The 25,675-nt window shown below is 51.7% G+C and overlaps 1 protein-coding gene across 12 annotated transcripts in view; it reads right to left on the reverse strand.

The window, feature by feature from the left end:
- LOC137230270 (alpha-ketoglutarate-dependent dioxygenase alkB homolog 3) overlaps nucleotides 1–25,675 on the reverse strand; it is a 180,903-nt gene that overhangs the window by 18,874 nt on the left and 136,354 nt on the right. For 6 of the 12 annotated variants that reach the window (XM_067749327.1, XM_067749329.1, XM_067749326.1 and 3 more), the window contains 13 exons: nucleotides 14,698–14,988; nucleotides 12,972–13,031; nucleotides 11,350–11,420; nucleotides 10,060–10,129; nucleotides 9,553–9,619; nucleotides 7,483–7,580; nucleotides 6,081–6,158; nucleotides 5,004–5,104; nucleotides 4,273–4,362; nucleotides 2,290–2,335; nucleotides 2,033–2,174; nucleotides 279–421; nucleotides 19–172 (listed from right to left, as the gene is read on the reverse strand). In XM_067749327.1, the coding sequence (XP_067605428.1) occupies nucleotides 19–172; nucleotides 279–421; nucleotides 2,033–2,174; nucleotides 2,290–2,335; nucleotides 4,273–4,362; nucleotides 5,004–5,104; nucleotides 6,081–6,158; nucleotides 7,483–7,580; nucleotides 9,553–9,619; nucleotides 10,060–10,129; nucleotides 11,350–11,420; nucleotides 12,972–13,031; nucleotides 14,698–14,988 (1,411 nt within the window). Of the gene's footprint in view, nucleotides 1–18; nucleotides 173–278; nucleotides 422–2,032; nucleotides 2,175–2,289; nucleotides 2,336–2,598; nucleotides 3,999–4,272; nucleotides 4,363–5,003; nucleotides 5,105–6,080; nucleotides 6,159–7,482; nucleotides 7,581–9,552; nucleotides 9,620–10,059; nucleotides 10,130–11,349; nucleotides 11,421–12,971; nucleotides 13,032–14,697; nucleotides 14,989–15,260; nucleotides 15,802–16,322; nucleotides 18,143–25,675 lie in introns of those variants that run through there. The other 6 variants (XM_067749336.1, XM_067749337.1, XM_067749331.1 and 3 more) reach the window with 6 other exon arrangements.

The raw sequence follows: 25,675 nt of genomic DNA on the forward strand, positions 1-25,675 counted from the left end.
AGGAGGTGGACCGCTTACCCAGGTGAAGCCGGTGGGTCTTGTCAGAGAAAACCAAGCGGAACCAGCCAGGCTCTTTGCACCCGAAGGCTTGGCCAAAGGACAGCAGCACCTTGTTATCCAAAAGGCGGCGCCAGAGCAGCATCTCCTCCTCAAAGGTGGCCGCGGGCAGGTACTGGGAGGGTGAGAGGCGCTCAGGATGCAGAATGAGACCCCCTGCCCTTGCCTGCTGGGGGCAGCTTTAACACTGCCCCCACCACCTGCATTTCCACCTGCATTACCTTCCTCAAGTCGACCCAGATGAAGAAGCCGGCCCCACGGCTCACGAAGGGGATCCCCAGGGCCCGGAGCTCTTCCGAGACATAGGTGTGAGCAGCCTTGAGCCGGGCGTGGTTTTCCGGCAGGTACACTTGGTTGATCCAGTCTGTTTGGGTGAGAGAGAAGCCAGAAGATCAACCTCGCCATCAACCCTCCGCTCTGGCCTGAGAGTCTAAATGCTGAAAAGAAAAAGGCCATGAGCTGCCAAAGCTGGGTGAGCCCCTCCTGCAGCTGGTTGATTGGGGGCAACGGGAATATTCAGTGAAAAGCACCTTAAATCCAGATCCTTGGCCCTGAGGGCTCCAGGGCCTGCATGACGTTCTCAGGAGCCCAGACACAAAGTCCCTCAGGACTCAGACCCTCACCAGAGGTGTACCCACTTACATAGTGACACTTCCGAGTCACCCAGGTGGAAGCTCAGATCACAGTGTGGCCACTGACTAGGCGTGAGGCCTTGGGCAACTTCACCTCCTTGATCCCCATTGTTTTAACTGACCTTTGTTTTCAGTGTCCAGTTCGATGAATTTTAACACATGCATAGATTTGTGTAACCCCCATGACAGGCAGGATACTGAACGGTTCCCTCACCCCGAAGAACACCCTTGTGCTATCTGTTTGAAGTCACAACACCCCCTTCCCTGCAATCGCTGGTCTGTTCTCCATCACTGTAGTTTTGCCTTTTCCAGAGTGTCACGTAAGTAGAATCATACAGTAACGTAATCTTTTGGGACTGGTTTCCTTCACTCAGCACAATGCCTCTGAGATGGGTCTGTGTCCTCATGGCTTTTATTGCCGTGTAGTATTCCAGTGTGAGGGTGAACCACAGTCTGTTTCTCCATTCATTTGTGGAAGGACATTTGGGTTGTTTCCAGGTTGGGGTGATTATGAATAAAGCAGCTATAAACATTCATGGAGAGGTTTTTGTGTGACCATAAGGGCAAATATCTAGGAGTAGGATTTCTGGGCCATTTGGTAAGTGTGTGTTGAATTTTATAATCAACTGCTCAGTTGTTTTCCAAAGTGGCTGCTCCACCTTAACATTCCCACTGGCAGTGTGAGTTCCAGCTGCTCTACATCCTCAGGAACACATGATACTATCACGATCTTTTTAAATTTAGCTATTGTAGCAGGTGTGTACTACCCGGTCCTGATTTTCCTCATCTATAAAATAATGGGGAAAATGCAGAAACACCTGCTTCCTAGGATTCTGGGGAGGGACAAATGAGATTGAGAGCATCTCGCAGGGCTCAATGAATGGTGGCAATTACAGGTAACCTTTGCTATCTAAACTCACTATCTGAACCCAGGAACAGAATAGACCTGCACAGAAAGAGACACTTTCATTATAACAATCTTCCTTTAGTAGCTTCTGCTCTTTTTCAAGTGCTCACAGCTAATAATAATGAGTTCATATTAAGTGCCTATTGTATGCCAGGTGCTATTCTAATTGAATGACAAATTACACCAACCCTACAAGACAGGTACCATTATGATCCCTGTTTTGCAGAAGAGGAAACTGAGGCTCAGGGAGGTGAAGGAATAGACCACATAGCCGGGACGTGACCGAGTAGGATATGAACGTGGTTTGGGCTCAGAGCTGGCACTCTCAAACACCACCCTAAATTCATCTCATGGGAGAAGCACCCATGACCCCTGGCCAGTCCCAGTCTGACTACAACCCTCCCCCATCCTCAGGTGGCCAGGCCCAGGCAGTCACCACGGTCCCGGAGCAGCTGTGCCATCTGATACTGGACCAAGCCACTGAGGCCGTGATAGCGGCAGAGGGAGGATACCGCAGTGGCCACGTCCTGGTTTTCTGTGTACAGCGTGCCAAAGCGGAGCCCAGACATCCCGAAGTCCTGAAGGAGAAAGGCACCGTGGGAGGCAGACATCCCTCCCAGAGGAAGCCGGTTCCACCCACCTCTCTGCCCTCTCACCTCCCCCTGACACCCCCAAGGCCAGCCAGGAACCCACCTTGCTGGTCGCCCACATCACGTGGGTCCTCTGGGGGTCAGGCAGCCTGCGGAGAGCACAGGGTGGGAACAGAGGCAACGCAGACCCGTCGGAGTTCACATGTTTGGTTGAACAAATGAGGAGACAGATGAGTCTCGTTTCATCTCTTGAATCACCAATTCCTACACATCCTTTAGAGCAGGGGTCAGCCAGCTACAGCCTCCTGCCTGTTCTTGTAAATGAACCTCTAAGGGGGCACAACCACGCTCTCCCACCTGCGTACGGCCCATGGCTGATTTTTTTTTTTGGCGGTACGGGGCCCTCTCACTGTTGTGGCCTCTCCCGTTGCGGAGCACAGGCTCTGGACGCGCAGGCCCAGCGGCCATGGCTCATGGGCACAGCCGCTCCGCGGCATGTGGGATCTTCCCGGACCGGGGCACGAACCCGCGTCCCCTGCATCGGCAGGCACTCTCAACCACTGCGCCACCAGGGAAGCCCCCATGGCTGATTTTATGCTACAATGGCAGAGCTGAGTGAGTGACCATACGACCTGTAAAGCTTAACATATTTGCCATCTGATCCAAAAATATTTGCCAGCCGCTGATGTAGAGCATAGTTCAAGCATCACTTCCTCAAGTGGACCTTCTCTGACCCCCTCCCAGTACACCAGGCCAATTGGGTACCCCAAGCAGATCCTCTGCTGGCTCTCCAGACGTCTGCTTTTCAATAATCAAATGATTAGCTGTGCATCTAGTTGCTAAAAGTTTTGGGGTTTTTTTTGATTTTTTTTTTCCAGCTAGAAAGACAAGTTCCACATAAGGAGGGTCTATATCTTTCTTGTTCACTGATGTATCTCCAGCACAGCAGAGTGTCTGGCCCACAGGAAGTGACAAATCCCTATTTCCCTGAGTCTCACTCTCCTAATCCATAAGCAAAGGGGAGGAACAACCTATGTGCCATCCACCTGGCAGAGCTTTGCGAGGACTGCCTGAGAAGAGCAAAGGAAAGCGTTCGGGAACCACTGGCTGAAACCACCCACCCTGGCCAGGCAGGATAATCACCACTTGCACGAGTTATGTCACAACAAGAGGTCCTGCTAAGGAATATGGAGCTGACAAGCTACCGCCAGCCGGAAGACTTTAGGAGGGGCCAAAAGGAGGGAGGAAACGCCAGCCCATAATATGTTCTACCAATCTCCCAGAAACCCTCACACGGGAAACCATCCTGAGAGATGTGCGCACCGCCAGGAAGGGCCTTGAATTGGATCAAGTATGGGCACAAGCAAGATGATGGACCAGAGACAACCTGGAAAGCTAACCCCATTACCTTAAAACCTGAGACTGCGAGCCACGTGGCAGAGCAGTTCCCCAGGGTTCCCTTACCCTCCTGCTCTCCACCCAGGTGCCCCTTCCCAACAAAGTCTCTTGCTTTGTCAGTACGCGTGTCTCCTCAGACAATTCATTTCGGAGTGTTAGACAAGAGCCCACTCTCGGGTCCTGGAAGGGGTCCCCCTTCCAGTAACAAAAGGACTCAGCAGGGCTGGAAGATCTCGACGAGTATCAGGAACTGTCAGAATCCCCAAATGCCAGACGGGCAGATTTTACAGATGATCCGATCCAACTGTTTCCAAAGGTGTTCTGGCCACACATTCTTGACTCAAACTACATCTAATGAAAAAGCTCCGATAGCTGGAAGGGCCTGGCACATGCAGGGGGCCCCAGAAGTATCTGCTGAATGAATGAGTGAATGAGTGAAAATGGAGCCACTCTGGAGATGAGGGAAACGGCAGAGGAGGCCCATTTCCCACCCTCCCAGCCTTCCCTCAAGGAATCCTAAGACCACTCCTTGGAGCTTTCAGAACCACCACAGAACAATCTGAAAACCACCGATTGGCCCAGCCTCCCTTCTTCTCGTTAGGGGACCTGAGGACAGTAGGATTAGCTGGGAGGAAGGGGAACTGTCCTGGGTGGGCGGAGGGGCACGGGACTGGCAGAGTCAGCTCACCTTTCCAGGCTCAGGACACTGTGGTACCCAACCGACTCCTCAAACACAGACAGCATGTAGACCTCATCCACCATCACGTGCAGCTCATGCCTGGAGGGCAGGTCGGGGGGAGGAGAGAGATTGGCTGGTAGACCAAATGCATCCCCCAGGGTGGGATGGCAGTGAATCAGAAATCCAGAAGGACCATGGTCTAGCCCAGGGTTACCAAACTTGTTTTTTCCAGGAACACCCTTCTTTTGTCTATTTCTTTCAAACAAACAAGAAGCCGTGCACACACAAGGCAGATGACAGTGGGGATTCTGAAGCAATGTGGGGGGACGGGGGAGGCGGAGCCCTCGGGCACCTCCAGCCACAGTTAAGTGCAAGACAGTTACGTACAGGCGGACCCAGATTCACGGCTGGCTCCACCCCTCACTCTAAGCTGCAGTCAATGGGATAATGACAGTATCTGTACCTAATAGGGTCGTTGGGAGGATTACGTGAGCTGGAGCATGTAGGGTGCTTAGCAGGGGGCGGGTCCCCTAGAGCGGGCAATAATAGCAGCTGCTGTTATAAAAAGGAAGAGAGAAGTAGCATCCCACCAACCCCTACCCCCTGACTCCACTGCCAGAAAGGGCCAAAGCAGGTAGAAACCCACAGTGGGGTAAAGGGGGTAACAGGACCTGAACCAAAGCTCACATCAGAACCCTGATCCGTCACACGCTTTACGGGGTGAGCGTGGGGTGCCTCACCTCTTGGCGAATTTCAGGTACTCCTGCAGCTCTCCTGGGGAATAGACATCACCCAGAGGGTTCTGGGGGTTGATGAGGATGAGGCCTTTGACCTTCACACCCTGAAACCATCAGTGGGACAGGAGACCCTCAGCTCCTCCCCAAGGCCCCACGGTCCCACTGGGCCAGATCCCAGGGAAATGTGTTCACCACCCAACACGAAACGAATAAGGGCAAAGAATTATATCTGCAGCATCGTATCAGCTATAAAAGAGAACAAATGCAGAGAACAAAGCTCAGAGAGAAATATGCCCAAACGCCAGTAGGAGTTGCCTTTGTTGGTAGGATTATGGGTGGCGGTTTGTACTTTTAAAATTCCCACAGTGGGCATATATGGATTTTATGACCAAGGTTAAAAAAAAAAAAACAGATTGACAGATTTCTGAAAAGTGGACTGGACAGGAACCACTGGAGGGCTGCTGGTCTATGCCTTTCTTCGGGAGGCCTCAGATCCCCTCAGAGTGAGGGGGACCACCTCCCCAAATCACCAGAGAGACTGCTGAACCACAGACTTCTAAGCTCCATGCTTGACCTGCTGAGTCAGAATCGGGAGAAGTGAGGGGTAGTAGGTTTTTTTTTTTTTTTTTTTTGCGGTATGCGGGCCTCTTACTGCTGTGGCCTCTCCCGTTGCGGAGCACAGGCTCCGGACGCGCAGGCCCAGCGGCCATGGCTCACAGGCCCAGCCGCTCCGCGGCATGTGGGATCTTCCCGGACCGGGGCACGAACCCGTGGCCCCTGCATGGGCAGGCGGACTCTCAACCACTGCACCACCAGGGAAGCCCGGGGGGGTAGTATTTTTAATCAAGCTCTCTAGTTGATTCTCTGTACACTGAGAGTCTCAGAGTCTTTCTCTAGCAGGAAGCCCTCCATGGGCAGGCTCCCGCTTGACCCCCAGAACGGTTCCATGCTACCACCCTACCCCCCGTCCCCATCACGTAGTGCCACCACTACTCCCAGGAGATCAGCCACAGGAAGGGGGTCCATGCCCTGCTCAGGCCCCCCCGCCTTCCAGCCTTGGGTTTAATTTGATCCCCAGACCTCAGAATTAGCTCCTTCCAGCGCCATCTCGAGCTTCTCCACTGTGAGCTGGAAGGGGCGTGTCTCCAGCCCAGTGACCTGGAAGAAGATCCACAAAAGCCAGCAGCCAAATTCAGTGACCCCCCCCCAGACCTGGACTCTGGGGCCTCCAGCCAAATTCAGTGACCTCCCCCCCAGACCTGGACGCTGGGGCCTCCAGCCAAATTCAGTGACCCCCCCCAGACCTGGACGCTGGGGCCTCCAGCCAAATTCAGGGACCCTCCCCCCCAGACCTGGACGCTGGGGCCAGCAGCCAAATTCAGTGACCTCCCCCCCCAGACCTGGACGCTGGGGCCTCCAGCCAAATTCAGGGACCCTCCCCCCAGACCTGGACGCTGGGGCCACCAGCCAAATTCAGGGACCCTCCCCCCAGACCTGGACTCTGGGGCCACCAGCCAAATTCAGGGACCCTCCCCCCAGACCTGGACTCTGGGGCCACCAGCCAAATTCAGGGACCCTCCCCCCAGACCTGGACGCTGGGGCCACCAGCCAAATTCAGGGACCCTCCCCCCAGACCTGGACGCTGGGGCTACCAGCCAAATTCAGGGACCCTCCCCCCAGACCTGGACCCTGGGGCCACCAGCCAAATTCAGTGACCCTCCCCCAGACCTGGATGCTGGGGCTACCAGCCAAATTCAGTGACCGCCCCCCAGACCTGGACCCTGGGGCCACCAGCCAAATTCAGTGACCCTCCCCCAGACCTGGACGCTGGGGCCACCAGCCAAATTCAGGGACCCTCCCCCCAGACCTGGACCCTGGGGCCACCAGCCAAATTCAGTGACCCTCCCCCAGACCTGGATGCTGGGGCTACCAGCCAAATTCAGTGACCTCCCCCCAGACCTGGACCCTGGGGCCACCAGCCAAATTCAGTGACCGCCCCCCCCAGACCTGGACGCTGGGGCCTCTCCTACCCCTGTCATCTCCAGCCTCCTCTTAGAACAATCTCAGAAAAACACAGGGGGGTCACTCCTCTCTCACTGCCACCCACCCCATCACATCAGGGACACCCTCACGGCTCCTAGGATTGGGGAAGAGCCCCCTGAGGTCCACTGATTGGGGTCCGTGGGCTTCCATGTTGAGGTCTGCTCTGCCCCGTTCTCACCCCACCATTCCGGTGTGGTCCCCCTGGGCTGCCCTTGGCTTTTGCATCAACCCCAGGGATCTCAGAGGTGGAAGATCGGGTGTCCCCAGGGCACCTAGGCAAGGGCAGCCGTGGCCAGCAGAAGGCTCCACTCTCCTTTCAGCCATAACCCCAGAGGCCTCGGCATGGACTTCCTCTCATTTCTACCCTCAAATTCAGACAGAGGAACATCTCGGCCTACAGGAAGGCCCAGGTCCAACCTGGGGTCCCAGGAACTCTTACCTCACTGTCCAGATAGACACAGACCAGTCGGACGTTGCCATAGAGATACACATGCTGCGTGATGGCTCCGTAGTAAGGGGCAGGGATCAGGAAAGCCTCTGGGGGCAGGAGTGGGCCAGGGCCCGTCACCCTCTGGCCGGAACACCCAGACCCCCGTCCACTGACCCCACGCCTCTCCAAGCCTTCAGTGTGCTTGGGGAACATCTGGGGAACACGCTCCCTCTCTCAATTCCCCAAACCCTTTCTAAAGCTGGGATCCACTGAGTCCCTTTTCTAATAATTAGTAGCTACCATTTATCGGGCACTTAATATGCATGGGGATCTGTGCTAAATATTTATATTTTTAATCTCGTTTGATCCTCACAATCACTCTGTGGAGTAAGTCCTATTATTATCCTCACTTTACTGATGAGGAAACTGAAGCTTAGATCCCTCGGAAGCACACGACATGCTGGGTTACTGCAAGCACAGACTTGGAACAGGAGTCGAAGCTGCAGGGTGATGATCTGGGTGTGACAAATGGGAAAACTTGACAAGACACAGAACTGCCCAGAGACAGAATGTGCTGCTTCTGGAGGAGTGAAAGCTCCCCCGCTGGGGGCACTGAAGCCAAAGGCTGACACCGCTCGGTGGCGAGGGGGTGTCATGCAGAAGACTCCCGCTGTGGACACAGGGGTTGATGAGATGACGCCCAAGGTCCGCTTAAGGCAGAGGTAAAGGTGCTCCTCCAGCTCTGAAGAGGGTGCGTCGGTCAAGCTGCTCCCTTCCCAGCTTTCCCTTCAGCACAACCCCACCCCCGCCTCGCATCTCTGGAAGGGGCAGACTTTGCCCTACATGTTCCCTCCCCCGGCCACAGGGATTGGGCCAGAGGTAGACAAATGACCCCAGGAGCCAATGCACTGGCTGGCCAGACACCCATCACGTTCTCTCTGTCTCAGGACTTTGCTCCAAGCAGCACAGATCCTTGTGAGATGAGAACATGCACTTGAATGCAAAGGTCCTGTGGAGTCAGAGCTGAGCCAACAACCTGGGCCAAACAGAGCTGAGCAGGGTCCAGAGAGAGGCCTGCATAAGAAGCGGGGGAGGGGGACTGCACACGCCAGTGAGAGACAGAGAGTGTGACGCTAATTCTACTCTTGATGGTTCTAGAACGGGTAGGAAATTGCCTATTACATCCTTGTGATGAATCTTCCGTTCAGGGTTCCAAACTTGGTTATTACGTCTCTCTGTGTTATTTTAACAAGTAACTTAACCCCTGGGCCTTAATCTCCTCATCTGTTAAATGGGAATAAGCACAGAACCTACCTCATCGGGGTTAGAGTGAGGATTAAATGACAGACTATGCCTAGTCTTAGGCCAGCACCTGAACGTAGTATGTGGTCAATAAACGTTACTAAATTATGATTATTAATTAAGCTAATATGAGTGGGTCTCTGTTCCTGGCAACCAACAGCCCCTGACCATGACTATGGTCAATACGTCCTTGATTTGACCATGGCTCTTGCAGCAAGCACTGCTGGCTCGACACTCAACAGCCATTCCAGTTTTCTTCCTTGCTAAGAGAGCACCAGACTTTTCAGCTATGACCAGCAATAAGTCCAAGGAAGGTGCACCTTCCCCCAGCCCTGGGGGATGAAGCAAGTTTGGTTTAAGCCAACCAGCGTTCTCTTCCCCTTCGCCAGGGACTGCTTTGGGAATGGGTTTGTGAGTCCGTCCTGGCCAGAAATATGCAAGGGGAGCCCTGCGGGGACTCTTCCAGGAAAGAGGAGCCCCATTTCCTCCCTCCCAGTAAAAAAGAGACAGGCACAGCACAGCCTCCCTCTCTTCCTGCTTTAGGACATGCTGTCACATGAGGTCGTCACAGAGAAATGGCCCAGAACCCTGGCATTACCTTAACTTCCCCTGGAACTGCCAACCCCTGGTGTCTTGTCAGGCCCCTTAGTTAAGCCCCCTGTGGTCTAACAGTCTATTATGGCAAAAGCACCCTGATGCAGGCCTCGAGGACAGGCAGCTAGGGACACTGCAGGCACAGGGCAGCCCCTGGCACTGAATGGGCTGCGGTCTACTTACCCCCCACCTCACACAGCACTGTGGCCAGAGCGGAGAAGAGAGAGGCACAGCCATTCAGAACCACGACCTGAGGGCGACACATCCACGGGACAAAGATGAATCTGTCCCAGGAGGGTGCAAGGGCCTGCAGCCTCTAACCCAGGAGGGCACAGAGGGAGGGCCAGGGCACAGAGGGAGGGCCAGGGCACACCCGCAGGCCCCTCCTGACTAACAGCCAAGTCCATTTGTGTGGCTTATGCGTGGGGACCCTGTTCTAGATCAACTGAGCAAGGAAGAGGGAGCTGGTCACTCAGAGTCCTGCCCGAAGGTGTGGAGGCAAAGAGGGGCCACGGAACAAAGCGGGGCAGAAATTATACCCAAACTCTGAATATCTAGGATGAGGGGAAGGAAGGGAGGGGGTCTTCCTAATTCCAAATCAAAACTAAGTGACCCTACCTTACCCCTGGCCAGCCGAAAGTTGGGGAGGGGGCAGAAGATCAGGAAGGAGCAGGGGAGGGGGCTACTCACGTTCTCTGGTTTAAGGGGTGCGGGGCTCCTGCAGTAGAAAGACAGGAACCTGGCCACTTCCTCCCGGAGGCTGGAGATCAGACAGACAGATGGGCAGTGCTTGTCAGAGGGGCTCCGACCCCAAGTCCATCCCAAAGCTCCTCTGGCGAATCTTCAGGCAGCTGCCATTACCCTTCTCTGCTTCCCACGATGGGAATACGATCACTATTTGTCTCCGCTCCTTGGTACCCACCTCCCTCCTCGGTCCCAACACTACCCGCATGTGTGGAAACTTCCATTCCAGTAGTTCTAGGACACCTGACCCCACCTAATCAGCAGACTGCAGGAATATCAAAAAGTAACAGTCTCTATACAGATCTAGCTAATATTAATAGTAATAATAGCACATTAATATAATAAAATATATAATCTAATGTAGGATAATATAATTATTATTATAACAATAACTATTATCATAGTTATTGCCAATATTTACAAGCATTTACCTTATGCAGGTGTTATTTAGAGAATATTCCTCATTTACTCTTCATAAAACCCCTATGACACAACTACTATTATTATTATCCCCATTTTACAGACAAAAAAACTGAGGCTTGAAGGAGTTAGGTTACGTGCTAGTTAGTGGCAGAGTCCACACTCAAGCCCAGTGGTCAGTCTCTAGGGCCACCATCCTAATTATTATAAGAGCACATGCTTGGAATTACTCTTGGAATCAAGTCCAGCTCCAGCACTAAATCCTTAGGACAGCATCTGGGCCCTAGCAAGTGCTCAATAAATATAAACTCTTATTAGTTTTACTTACTATTTCCCATCTTACCAGCAGAAGGCCCCAACCATCTCCTCCTAAGCTGATTCTGGCTCCTCTAAAGCTACTGAGAAATTGGAGACAAGGCTCCTGGCCTGAAGGCCCTCTCCACTCCTCAGACTCAAGAGAAACCAAGCCAGGGAGCCGCTGAGCAGGGGTGGGACGGGCAGGAGGCACTAGTTCCCTGCAGATGCTCCAGGAGACCCCACGACTGCCAGCTCTCCAGGACTAGGCCCTCAGCCTAGGGCAGGCTTTCTCAACCCGCCACTATTGATGTTTCGGGCCAGATCATTCTTTCCTGTGGAGGGGCCTGTCCTGGGCACTGTAGGAGGTTTAGCAGCTTCCCTTGCCTCTACCCAAGAAAAGCCAGGAGCAACCCCCTCCCAGTTACGACAACCAAAAATGTCTCCAGATATTGCCACCTGTCTCTTGGGGAAGGAAACCGCCCTGGGGTTGAGAACCACTGGCCTACAGGTGCTACTTACAACAGATGTCCCCTCCAGTCAGGGTACTGCAGCAGGGACGGCTCCACCCGCAGCATGTCGCTCTGACTCAGCTGGGGACAGACAGGGGAGAGCAGGGCTGAGGAACGCACACACTCATGGTGAGGGCCAGCCCTGCCACCTGCATCCATGCAGCACCAGGGCTTCTAAAGCCAAGGGCTTGGTCTGCTTATCAGAGAAACTGAGACAGGGGCAGCCCAGGGACAGCATTCTCATGCCCATTTTGCAGATGAGGAAACTGAGGCTTAAAAATGTCGGGTGTGGGACTTCCCTGGCAGTCCAGTGGTTAAGACTGTGCACTTCCACTGCAGGGGGCCCAGGTTCAATCCCTGGTCAGGGAACTATGATCCCGTGAGCCGCACGGCACGACCGAAAAAAAAAAAAAAGTCAGGTGGCTCAGCCAACATCACAGCACCGGCAAGTGGCGAAGCTAAGACAAACCAGAATTTTTGACTCCTAGTCCAGTGCTCTTTATACAACACCGCCGCCCAACAAAACCAGAGAGGTGGATTTGCAGAGGCAGCGATAGGAGACCGCGCACCTCAGTTCCTCCAACGGGGTGACAGAAGAGGTCCCAGAACTGGGTGCCCTACCTCGGTCTTGGCTCTAAGTCACGGAGGGACTCAGGCCACTGTCTTCCTGCAGGCTCAGCTCAACCTCACACTTTGGAAAATGTGGCCATTTCCAGACCATCCCCACCCTGCCTGGGTGCTGGGTTAGTGACTCCCAGGGCATCACACCCACAAAGTCGAGGAAACGCAGAAGCCTTGGGCGGCAGGACCAAAAGGAAGAAAGGGAATGAGGCACGTGTCTATAACCCCAGCCTTTTCCATTTCTCCTTCGTCCTTGAGCACTGCACTGTCCGATCCAGAGGCCTCTGGCCACATGTGGCTCTTATGTGGGTCTCCTGAATTGAGACACTGGATTCTGAAGACTTATATGAAAGAAGTATGCAAACCATCTCATTAATAATTTTTTGTATTGATTACATGTTGAAATAGCCATATTTTAGATACAATGGGCTAAATAAAATACATGATGAAAATGAATTTTACCAGTTTCTTTGTACTATTTAATAGAAAATTTTAATTATATACGTGGCTCACAGTTTATTTCTACTGGATGGCGCGGAGCTGCCTTAGAGTGGGGAGCTGGCTTTGGGTAGAACAGACTTTTCAACCCCACTCCCTACACCCCTCTCCCCTGGCAGCTTAGATGTTTCCCTTTGGAAATATGTTCCTTTAGGTTAAGGATCACTCTCTCCAGCCACAGTGGGGGCATTTACACTATGGGAATCAGAAAAGCTACCGATCAGGGGCCCCTTTCTCCCAGGGCCAGTTGTTAAATACTGACCACACACCACCGAGTATCTCCCCTTGAGAGCAGGGCCCCAGCCAGCAGGAGGAACTGAGGAGGGAAAGAGCCAGAAGAAGTGAAGAAGGAGGATCACAGTGGGGAAGTGACTCTCCCAAGATGGCAGAGAAAGTGGTCCCCGAGGCCGCTGAAGCAAGCAGCAGGCTGTCTGGGGGAAGTGTTCCAAGGAATCCCAGAGAAGACAGCCCCTTGCAGCTGGGGATGCCACCCAGAGGTGCACCGGGACTTACCCGCCTGGACAGCAGGTCAAAGCAGAGTTTGTTCTCACTGGTGCCCAAGTTAATGATGCCCTGGAGGTGAGAGGTACAGAGCCATGTGAGCAAAGCAGAGGGTGCTATCAGAAGGCCCCGGGGGGCGCACCAAGGCAGCAAAGTGAAGCTCTCTGCAATCCCGCCCTTCCCACCACCCCTCCTGGCCTTTGCTCAAGCCATGCCCTCCACATGGCTCCCTGATCCTATCTTCCCATTTCTAAAGCTCTGTGCAAATGCCATCTCCTCCAGGAAGCCTTCCTCAAAATCCCACCTGCAAGGGATCTTTTCTTCTTCTGGATCCCAAAGCACTTTATCTGTCCCCCTTTACGGCACTAGTCAGTTTCTGTCCCAGGTCACAGGGTCTGATGTACAGGCTTTATCTCCCCCACTGGATGGGAAGTCCCTGAAGGCTGGATACATGCCCAAGACACCGCTGTATCTCTCAAGAGCCTCAGTTTACAGGATGAAAGAATGTACACAGTAAACTGGTGCTCTGGCAGGAACGGGAACAAGGGTCATTGTACCACAAGAAGAGGCCCTGTCAGCCCCATGGAGAAGACCACGTGGTGAGGAACCAAGGCCTGCCAACAACCATGTGAGTGAGCTTGGAAGTGGATCATCTCCCCACCCCACCAAGCTTTCAAATGAGACCACAGCCCCAGCTTCACTGCAACTTCCCAGGAGATCTTTAGCCTGAAGCACCACCCGGATTCCTGAATTCCAGAAACTGTGAACTGTTTGTTTTAAGCTGCTAAGACCTGAAGTCCTTTGTTACACAGCAAGAGATAACTAATACAATCCCTTACTTTTTCCAGGTCTCTGCTTCAATGTCACCATATTAAAGTGACCTTCTATGACCACCTCACATAAAATAGTAATATCCCCAGCCCACCCTACCAGTCTCTATCCTATTACCCTGCTTTATTTTTCCCTACAAGACTTACCCCAACATATTATATATATATATATATATATATATATGTATGTCTGTCTCCCATACTAGACTATAAACTCCATGAGGGCAGGAACTTTATTTTTGTTCACGGCTGTAACCCTGGTATATAGAACAGTGCCAGCACCTGGTACATGCTCAACAAATAAAGATTATTAAAGGGTTATTCATGACAGCTCTCTACCCTCTGAAGGTATTACTAGTAATAAGTTATAATAATTGGGGCAGGTAGTATTAATAATAATAGCAACTACCATTTATTGAATGCTCTATGTGGAAGCACTGTGCTAGTAACTTACATACCTGATCTCATTTAATTGTGACAGTTCTATAGAGGAGGTATTACTATCCCATTATAGAGACGAACTGAGGTTCAAAGACATTAAGTAATTAGCTCAAGAATACACAACCCAAAAGTGAAACAGTTGCAACCTGAACCCTAGTTCTGTCCCAGATCTAAAGTTGGACAGTCGATGGGCTGTGGATCAGAATCCATGTAAGAGCACTCCATGGTTCTTGAATTCCTCCCTCACAAATCAAGGTTCCCTTAATTATAAATGGGCCATTTTCTGATTCAGGTAATATACAGGGGCCTCTCTGAGCAACATAAGACACCCCGTTGGGGGTCAAAGGGGCACAACTCCAACATGACAATAGCAAGCTGTGTGCTGCCCTGTTGGTCAAGGTGGGGTACCCGCCCCCCCCACCCCCCGTGCTCTCTTGTGTCCCAGTGGGAAGGGGGCCTTCACTCACACTGGGGTTCTCATCCTCATCATACTCATCCATGTGGTAGGTCCTGTAGCCCTCCTCTGCTGAATCCCAGAACCATTTAATGATGCTTCCTCTAGAGGACAGGTAGGTGCTGTCGGAGGAGAACATGGCGGTGGGATCACCCACTCCATAGAGCTTTAGCGGCTTCTGGTCTGGTTTTCCGGAGCATTCTCTTTCCAGACCATCCCCATGGTTACTGTGCAGGCCCTGTGTGGAGACTGAACCCGGAGAGGTGGTAGGTGTCCCGGAGTCCTTCTGAGGGAGTGTGAACATCTGCAGAAAGACAAAAGCACTCAGTGCCTGATCTGATCAAGGGCTTTCCTAGCACCAAGCAACAAAAATGAACTGGGAGTCACGGGGCCCTCCCCCTTCTCTATCTGCCCCTTCCTTCAAGTTTATATACTCATCACTTCCTGTGTCCCTTACTAGTTGTAACCATGTGCGCAATCGCTTCAAGGCATCAACTCTGCTAAGGATCTACAGACAGGGGCTGTACTTGCTGCTTTTCTACAACTTGAATAAATGGCTGCTTCAGCTTGTTTTACTTTTGTGGAAGTTTTTCATTCTGCAGCCTAAAGAGTCACCAGCTTCTTTTTCCATTCTTGCCGACGTCAATTTCAAAAAGCCAAGTTAAAATTCTCTGACTTAAAGTAGAAAGAGCCTGGAGTCCAGGGGTCTTGTGGTGACTGTTGCGAATAGAAGTAAAGGATAAAATGAGATTATCTGGTTGTTTCGAGGCGATGATGGGTGGGGCCTGAGAAGAAGCAAGTGGGGTTCCCACAAGTGCAAGTGCACGACCCTGAGCAGAGCCCAAGGCCCCACCCCCGCTCCCTCCCGAAGTGGGGGAGGCGTGGCCGCTGCGAGGGGCTGGTCTCATCCTGCGTTCAGATGTGAACTCCTCCACTTTCTAAGCCAGCGTCCTCGCGGGCACAGTGGGTGTAGCCGTAACTACCTCATAGGGTAGCAGTGAGGACATAAATATATGTTAGTGTAAATGGCTTAGAACAAATCCTGGCTCATGCACAAACTTCAGTAAAATATGTTATTATAACTCCTCGCCGCTTTCCCCAGTCCTGATGCACAAGCCCCAAACACCAAATGATGGGGGACCAACCAGCGGCCCAGAAACCCAGGGGGCTCCTCCGTTAAATTTTGCTCCACTAAGTCTTTTCTGGGGTCTCCTCCAACTGACTGGGCTCTCCCCAGCCTCACCTCGCCCCCCCTCATCCTATGCCTGGGCCCTCGGCAGGTCAGAGGGGCTGAGGCGGGGTGGAGGTGGGGGCCGGCCGGGCCCCGGCTCCGCGCGCGCCGTGCGGGAGCGAAGGGCGGGCTCGGGGCGTCCAGCGGGGCGGCGGCGAGTCCAGAGCCCGAAACCCGCGCGGCCGGGCCTCGGAGATCCACGAGAGGGCGGACAGGGCGGAAGGCAGAGTGCAAGACCCCTGCAGAGCGGCGGGGGCCTCGCGGGCGCCGGCTCCCGGCCTCCGGGAGGAGGAAGTCTGGCCGAGGGCTTCGAGACGGAAGGGCCGGGACTTCTGCAGCGAGGCCTCGAGCCCGGGCAAGGGAGACCCCGCGGGCCCCCTGTTCTGCAAAGCGTGGATTGCACCTACTTGCGGAGCTTGAGGACCCGCCGCCGGCACTCAGGCACGCGCAGTCTGTGTCCGAATCCTCGCCCGGACTCGCTCTCCGCCGCTGTGCGCAGGGCACCCGGGCCCAGGCACTCGCACTCGGGACCGTCCACGCCGGGTCGGGCTTCCCAGAAGGTTCCGGGCACAGTTCGTCAACTCGCGCCCGAGGCCGCAGGACTCCCGGGTGTGGCCTGCGTTCAGGGAGCGCACATGCTGCAGCACTGTGGGGCGGGGAGGGGAAGCCGCGGAAGGGGAGGGGGCCCAGGGCCAGAGCTCCGCCTGGAAGGGACGGGCCGCCCGCTGCCACCTCCGCTCTCTGCGGCCTCAGCGCCCTGGCGGCCTTCCCGCCCCGGTCTCCCCGCCCCTGGCACACGGGGGCCCCTCCCTCTGCCTCCCGGCCTTAGTGTCCCCATTTACAGGCAGAGTCACCGAGGTTACTGGACAAATGTATGCCTGGTTGCGGCCCATGGAAAAGGCTTTCCGGACTTACATTAATTCCGATTAAGGGCATCCTGAAAACATCCTTCCTCTATGAAAGCTTTTGACCTGAGTTTGTAATTTCTCCTCTTTTCGTTCTACAGAACATCTGGTGAACTCTGCCTGGGACCCTGCACATTCCGGGACTTTGAGTTAGACCACCAAGGTCCCACGCCCGCCCCGAGCCTTTGAGTAGGAAAAGTTTCCTTTTCTCCATGAAAAGCAATGAGCAGGATCCATCAGTACAGATCTGGCTGGGAAGACTTGGCTGTCTCCGGATCACTCCACTTCTTGTCTTTGCTTTGGCCTTGCCACTAACATTGTGAACTTGAGCAGCTCTCAAGACTTTTTGTTCCTCTATGTAAAATAAGCCAGTTCTCTCCATTTAAGTCATATCATTCTGTTTAATTCAGGTAAGTAGTCTTATTGAATGCCTGTGTCGTGCAAGATCTCTGCAAAGTGCTGGGATACAGTGATGGCAAAACAAACAGCGGGCCTGCATGGTTGACTGGGAAGGCAGACATACAAATGTGCTAACTAATAAGAAAGATTACTGGGTGCCTGGGAAGCATGCGGCAGGGAGATTTAACACCACTGCCCCCTTCCCTGACACACACACACATGCATTGGCCCCATACAGGAAGCCTTACACACACATTCATTCACCCTAAACACTTAGGAAGTGATGCTCGAGTCCTAGTTAGCTAGCTGGAGTGTGGGATGTTGGAAGCAGAAGAAAGCCTTTGATAGAGCCTTGAAGGTTAGAGTCCGTGTGGAACATTAATGAACTGCAACAAGCCTAATACCGACCCCCGGAGCTTGCAGGGTTCAGGAGAAAGGTTGGAGATACGATCGGGGATCAGGTCATGAATCTTAATAAACCCTGTTAAGGACTGTGAACTTCTCACTGAGGGCAATGGATATATATTGTAATCTCTAGAGCAAACACTTTTTAAAAAAAGTCAAAAGGTATAATTAAGAATAAATGGGATACCAAATAATGCCTGATTAATTCAAAAGGCATGCGGGAAGGAAAGAATTAACAAAGAGCATAGGGCACAAAGAGAAGACAAATAGCAAGATAATTGACTTAAGTACAACCATATCCATGATTACATTAAATTAATGACCAAAGACCAGTTAAAAGACCATCAGACTGGATAAAATGGTAAGATTAAGAATATGGTGTTTCGGCTTCCCCGGTGGCACTGTGGTTGGGAGTCCGCCTGCCGATGCAGAGGACACAGGTTCGTGCCCCGGTCAGGGAAGATCCCACATGCCACAGAGCGGCTGGGCCCGTGAGCCATGGCCCCTGAGCCTGCACATCCGGAGGCTGTGCTCTTCTGCGGGAGAGGCCGCAACAGTGAAAGGCCCGCGTATTGCAAAAAAAAAAAAAAAAAAAAGTATCTGGCCCAGAGGGTCTCATAAGGAAATTCTACCATGTACTTAAAGGAGAATATTATTCCAGTGCTATTAAACTGTTCTAGAAGAAAGGAAAATCATCCACATTTCATAATCAAATAAACAGTGATATGTAGATTTGATGATGTTTATATGAAGAACTATGGACAAATCTCACCTATGATTAGGTTATTAATACTTAGAAGACAAATAGCGCCTAACAAGCAGAATCCATCAGCATAACAAAATAACCACGTGGGGTCATACTGAGAATGGAAGGACAGCTCAATTCTATGATTTATAGTAACTCTTCATTAATAGATCCTAAGGGGATAAAAGTCACTTGATCTATAGATGCTATGGAGACACCTGACAGAATTAGATACCCATTCTTGAGTTAGACAACTTGATGCCATGAATGGCTACCTCTTTAACTAAGACATCTCTCCGCCAAAAAGCCAGCCTCCTACTCAATCTAGAAACTGAAGGGTTTGAATTCATGAACAAGAGCTAAGGCTGCCCGTGATCACTGTGAAATATCTAACATTGTACCAGAGGTCTCGGCCAGAAGTATTGAGCAAGGAAAGAAATTAGAGTTAAAAATAGGGAATCTGGATGATTGCTATCTACAGATTCCTACTGCCTACCTGGAAGACGCAAAAGAATTAACAGGTGTTCTTCAAGAGAATTGAGTATAGTTATAGGCTAGGGCCCCAATTCATCTTTTGGTAAATACAGTTTTATGGGGAGGCAGCTACAGCCATGTTGCATATATATGCTGACCAGACTTTGCTAGTGAACACTAGACCAGCACTTTCAACCGGGTGCACTCACCTCATGAGTGAGCCTAGCACTGCCTGGAACCCCCAACCACAGGCAGCTTCATTTTCCTTTAATCCTAGAGGTGTTATCCCCAACTTTCAGATGGGGTGAATGAGGACATAATAATAGTCTGTTGAATTTAATGCAGCCCCCCTACATACCCAGAATGAGTATGAACAGTGTAAGCTATTTTGGGGGTCACAGTCCCTCCGAAACCGCAACATTATCAACAACAACTCACACTGATTGGGTGCTGCCTTGAGCTGGGCTCTGGTCTGGCTTCTTTGTGTGCACCACGTGATTTAATCCTCAGAGTGACTCTATTAGGAGGGTACCACCATTAGCCTCACTTTACAGATGAGAAAACAGAGGCTCAAAAGCAGGAGGTGAATCACACAAGCTCACACAAATAGGATGGGAAAGGGAGGCTTGAACCCCAGGCCCCACTGCCCTCTTAACTATCCCTCCCTGAGGCTTTTGCTGGAAGGGTGCATATCCCCTCAAAGCTTGGCTTTCACTTTCAGGGATCCAGAAGCCCCCTAAGTCCATCGTTGCCCCACCCCACTGGGGCTCCAGGGGCCCAGGTAAAGCCCGGCAACGTTTGGCCTAAAGCCCCCTCTCACTCCACAGCCGCGGCTCCCGAACAAGCCACCCTGCATTTACCTCCGTCCCTGTTTTTACTCATTTCTTCTCTGGTCTAAAATCCTTATGTCTGGGCTTCCCTGGTGGCGCAGTGGTTGAGAGTCCGCCTGCCGATGCAGGGGACGCGGGTTCGTGCCCCGGTCCGGGAAGATCCCACATGCCACGGAGCGGCTGGGCCCGTGAGCCATGGCTGCTGAGCCTGTGCGTCGGGAGCCTGTGCTCCACAACGGGAGAGGCCACAACAGTGAGAGGCCCGCGTACCGCAAAAAAAAAAAACAAATAAAATCCTTATGTCTGATGAAATTGTTCTTAATCTTTGGGGTCCAGAGACCCCTCCACCACCTCCTCCTCCCACTAGGCTTGCTTACTGCTTTGGGCCTGCATGCTCTGCTTTTAAGCACAGATGATTTCAAGGGCGACAAGATCTACCTTGCCCTTTCCAAGGGGATCTCCCCCAGCTGCTCTCAATTACCTAAAATGGCCTTTCTTTTTAAAAAAATTTCTTTAATTTATTGCTTTACTTTTAACTGAGGTAACAACGGTTTATAACATTATATGTTTCATGGGTACAACATTATATTTCAACGTCTGCACACACTACAATGTGCTCACCACCAAAAGTTTAGTTTCCATCTGTCATCACACAGTTGATCCCCTTTCCTCGTACCCCACCTCCATCCTTCCCCTCTAATAACCATTACTCTGTTCTCTGTGTTTGTTTAGTTTGGTTTGTTCATTTATTTTCGTTTTTTTTTTTAATATTCCACCTATGAGTGAAATCATACGGTATTTGTCTTTCTCCATCTGACTTATCTCACTTTGCATAATACCCTCAAGGTCCATCCATGTTATCACAAACAGCAAGATTTCATTTTTTATGGCTGAGTAGTATTCCATAGTATACGTATACCAGATCTTCTTTATCCATTCGTCCATTGATGGGACTTAGGTTGTTTCCATATCTTGACTATTGTAAATAATCCTGTGATGAATATAAGGGTGCATGTATCTTTTCAAATTAGTGTCTTGGTATTCTTTAGATAAACACCCAGAAGTGGAATGTAAATTAGTACAGCCATTATGGAAAACAGGATGGAGATTAAAAAATTCAGAATAAAATGGACTCTTCTTTGCACCATTACAGAGAGAGGCTCAGCAATGCCCACACCTGGGAGAACCACAGTTTGGAGCCGTGGTTCTCAAACTTTGAAGGTCTTGGCATCACCTGGAGGGCTCATAAAGGGCAGGAGGCTCTTGGAAGTGGGCGAGGGCCTGGGCCTGAGTAGTAGCTTGAGACCACCAGGTGATTTGGATACTTAGCAATGTCTGAGAGCCACTGGAGCAAGGGAACCTCAATTAAAGCACAAATGAGCTACTAACCTTTCCCGTTTCTGGGGAGGTCACAGTTGAGAGCAGGCTGCAGTGGGTTAACCTCAGGCAGGAAGGGCAGCTTGACGAGGAAGCACTGGAGTGATTGCCAGGAGGGCTGGTCCCAATCGCCCTAGCCCTACCTGACTGTGTGTCGTTGGCAAACCCACTCAGCCTTTCAGGGTCTTCAGTTTCTCTTTGTTAAAGGGGGAGGTCATGAAAACTACCTCACAAAGGGCGATGGGAATGGCCTAAGTGAATGAGCTTCCTGGTCTGCCTTCCCTGAGGGTCGACAAACAGAAGCAAGGCCAAAAGCAGCTTGTGGTTCAAAAATACCCTGTCTTGTGCCTGTCCTCCAACTTCAGTGGGTTCTTGTTTAAAATGCAGGTACCTGGGCTCCACTAAGGGATTTCGATCCAGTAGGTCTATAATTGGGCTCAGGAGTCTGCATTTTAAAACAAACATGGCAGGTGATTCTGGATTCCTCTTGGACAGACGCTGTCCTCGTGGACTCCACACTGAGAGGACGCATGAGCAGTGGGCAGGCACTTTACCGAGAGCGTTAGGACCTCACGTATTCCACAGCCTGGCCTGCACTGACGACCCACCTCTTCTGTCATTTATTTGTTCATTCCCCACTCAAAAAAACAATTCACTGGGCACCTATCATGTACCCAGCCCTGTGTTAGACCGTGAGACTATCAAAATAAAGGAAAAGTTCCCCGATTTCAAGGAGTCCCAGAATACATTTTCCAATGGAAAAGTCTGATCTTTGCTCAAGATCCTTCAGTGGCTCCCCTTCATCTTACAGGGGTTATAAACCCAAATGCCTTCAAGGACACAATGGTAACAAATGTGCAAAGCTGGCTTAAGGCAAAGGGGAGGACTGGGGAGACTGTTGACTAACAGAAGCCTGCATATCCCTCCTCTATGCCTTCAAGTTTAAAAAAAAAAAAAAAAAGGCAAGCACTGCCAAGCAAAATGGTTTTACCAGTTGATTTCAGCCCTCGGCCATCAATTTGCAACCTCTGAATCCAAATTCTTTCGTGTGGCATACCAGACCTCTAGAATAATCAATCACAAATTTCTGCCTAGTCTCATTCTTTGCACCTCTCTTCCCCCACCACCAACAGCCCCAAAACACTGAACCTCCTGTATCGCTCCCAGCACACCATCATCTCTCATTCCTCCAGGCCTTTGCATGTGCTGTTGCCTCCACTCAGAGAGCACTTTCACAAAGCTACCCACTTGGCAGACTCCTGCTTCTCCTTCAGGTGTATGCCTGCATGTCACCTCCTCCAAGGAAACTTCCTCCCTGACTCCTTAGGCAGGTTTAGGGGCCCCAACCTATATCCCCAGGTTCTTTGCTCATGCCTACAGTATAAAGCACAGCAGTGCCTCAAAGCCTTTGCTCTAGCTGGGTTCCAATGCCTGGACTGCTCCGCCCCCAGATACCTGCTCGGCTCACTTTCTCACCTCCTACAACTCTTTGCATAAATATCACCTTCTCTCGGAGGCCTATTATGACCACCTACCTCATTCTGCAACCTGCTTCCACCCCTGCCACACTGCAGTGCCCCCCATTCCACTTTTCATGTTTTATAGCACTTTTCTCCTTCACATGTACTCGATACTTGTTTATTATGTGCACTATCTTCAGTGCCCCCTTCTAAAACTTAAAGCTCATGAGAGCAAGCGTCTTTGCTTGTTTGCTTACTGTTTCTCAAATGTAAAGAATGGTGCTTGGCCCATAGGGGAACTCAACCACATTTATGAATGAGTGAGCGAGTGGGTAAATTAATGAAGGAAGGAACGAACGAATGAACGAACGAATGTATACCATAATGCAATGGGTCCATTCTGGGCAGTAGCTTCTTAGGTTCCAAGGCACAGAGGTGGTTCTCGGTCAGTGTTTGTTGACAACTATTGGTAGCAATTCGATGAGTGACTGAGGACGGGAATGAAGGAACCAATCACTGCAGTCGCCAGGTGACTGCTGACGGTGGAATGAAGACTTGCCCAGAGGGAAAACCCTCATTTCCCCCAACCTCCCGCGTTTCCCATCATCTGCCTGTGGGACGCCTGCGACCACAACAGCTGTAACATGCATTCGCCAAGAGGGGTCGCTAAACCCCTATTTTCCTTCCTGGCGCGGAAAACTCAGGGCAGGGGCCTCTGCAGACGCAGAGAAAGCGCGGACGGGAGGAAAGGTGGGCGAAGGCCCCGACCCCCTCCGAGAGCAGCCAGCACCCCGGCCGCGTGGCGCGCGCTCACGGAAGGCTGGGACCGAGCTCGCGCCGACTGCGGGGCCCGGACGAGCCCGGCAATACAATCCCAACCTAACTCAGCACGACCCCTGCGCTCTTAGGGTCTCCTAGGATCTGTTTTTCAGATAGGACCCCAGGCTCAAAGAAGCTGGGTGCTTTCGCCAATGTCGCACAACTAGAAAACCTCAGGGGTAGGATTAGAATCCAGATGTGCTGAACGCTGTTGTTCCCTCGCTCCACTCCCCACTCCTCCCCAGCTCTTTCGGGCTAAAGCAGAGCAAGATTCCAAGTCCAGTGTCCGGCTTGGCCTCATTTAGAAGGCCCTTGAGTCCTCTTTCCTGGTGGGGAAAGCATGGAGGTAGGCAGTGGGAGGTGGGGAAAAGACCTAGTTCCTCCCCCAAGGACGCGGACCCAGCTGCCCTGAGCACCTGCCCTCCCTCACTCCCACCCTGGTTTGTATCACCCTTGCTCCCTTGATTTCAGTTCCCTGGACTTTGAAATAGCCACCTGGCCACATGCAAATTCACTTGGGAAAGAGGAGCCTGGCAAGCACAGAGGTGAAGACAAGAGGGGAGGAAACTGCAAAGGGTTCCCTGACCCATCTCAGAGATAGACAGCAGTGAAACTGAGGCCCAGAGAGGAGGTGACCTGAGAAAACCCTGGCCCATGCACACTTGTGGCCAGAACCTGAGAGTCCATAGTGATGGGCTCTCTTTGAGGACATGGATCCAGAGTTTCACATACTGGGCATCCCAACAATCGAATGAGGAAAGTGTCCTTGGTTCCATTTTATAGATGGGGAAAATGAGGCCCAGCAAGTTTTCCTCAGCCTTGTGCAAGTTCACGCTGCTGGCATTGGCCTGACTCCAGGTGTGTCTGAATCCCATGTGTTCTCTTCCTGGATTCCTGGGCCACAGCAATAGTACCCTAACGATTCCATTAGGTCTGGCCTGGTCTCCAGGTTGTATGAGGTGACCTGGAGTGGACAGCCTGAGGAGCAGGAATGCCATAATGTCAGGATATGGTGGCTGTGACCCGCTCAACCCACCTTCCTCCATCAGGACCTGAAGAAGGTTGCCACTTGGTTGCCCTCTGGGGAACATTCTTCTTCCAACCAGTTACCCAGCAGGCCCTATTCTTCAAAGGGCACTGCAGGTGTTCCCTCTTCCAGAAAGCCTCTCTGACCACTCCAGCCCCTCAGAGCTCCAACGACTATCCTTCAAGGTTCTGAGCAGTTGTCTGCTTAGGCATTCTACGACCGGAGCACTCATCCCCAGCTGGATTGTAAAGACCTTGAAGAGAGAGACTAACTCTTTGTTTGTACCTCCCTTTAGCCTATGGGGGCTGAGCATACAGTAGGTGTCAAGGAGCTGCTTTTTGTTTACTTATTTGCTGATTCCATGGGAAGACGGCTCTAAAAAGCAGCTCTGTGTTTCCAGGGAGTTTTTAACCGAATTTGAAAGTGACATCTGTGTCCTGTGGGATAACAGAGGGTAAAGAATTATCACCATTCATTCAACAAACACTTAATGAGCCACTGCCATGTGCTAGACACCGTCCTAGGCACTGGTGTCACAGAAGGCAACAAAAAGGGGCAGACCTCTTGTAATTTACCTTCTAAAACAGGTGACAGAAAATGAACAACGTATATAAACCAACAGAGTTGGATAAGTGCTATAAGGAAAATGCAAGTTGGGCAGGGGATTAAGAGCAAGAAGGAATGCTCTTTGGACAGGGTAGTTAGGCAAAGACCCTCAGGAACCGAAAGAGAGTCTGCATGGATCTCTGGGGGAATAGCTCCAGGCAAAGGGAACAGCAAGTGCAGAGGCCCTGATGTGAGAACTTGTATTTGCTGACTTTGAGGAAAGGATCTCACAAGGTTTGGTGAACCTTGATGAGGATTTAGGCTTTTATTCTGAGCACATGGGAAGACAGTACAGATCTTCTTGAGCTCGTATCTGGGTGACTAACTGCCTTGTGGGGCTGACTGGAGGTTCCCAAACCAGTCAGGACACCGGGGAGGCTGTGTGAGGTCTGCTCCTGGCTTGGATTCACTTGTTCTCAATGCTAGACTAGAACACTTTTGCTCCCTGAAAGCCTGAGGTCTTCATCTGGGATTCCTGCAGCCCCAGGACAATATTCTCAACCAGGGTCCACGTCGGAGTCCCCTGGGAAGCTTTTCCCCAAACCAGTGCCAAGTTCCACCTCTGCCTCGCTGACCCAGAGACTCTGGGGTGGACCATGGGGATGAATGCCACTCGTTAAGAGCCCGTTGTCTACCCGTGAATACGTGATGTTTCTCCACTTACTGAGATCTTTAGTTTACTGCAGCAATGTTGTATAGCTTTCAGAGATACA

The sequence above is a fragment of the Pseudorca crassidens genome, chromosome 9 (genome assembly GCF_039906515.1).
Source record: "Pseudorca crassidens isolate mPseCra1 chromosome 9, mPseCra1.hap1, whole genome shotgun sequence".
Lineage (NCBI taxonomy): Eukaryota > Metazoa > Chordata > Mammalia > Artiodactyla > Delphinidae > Pseudorca > Pseudorca crassidens.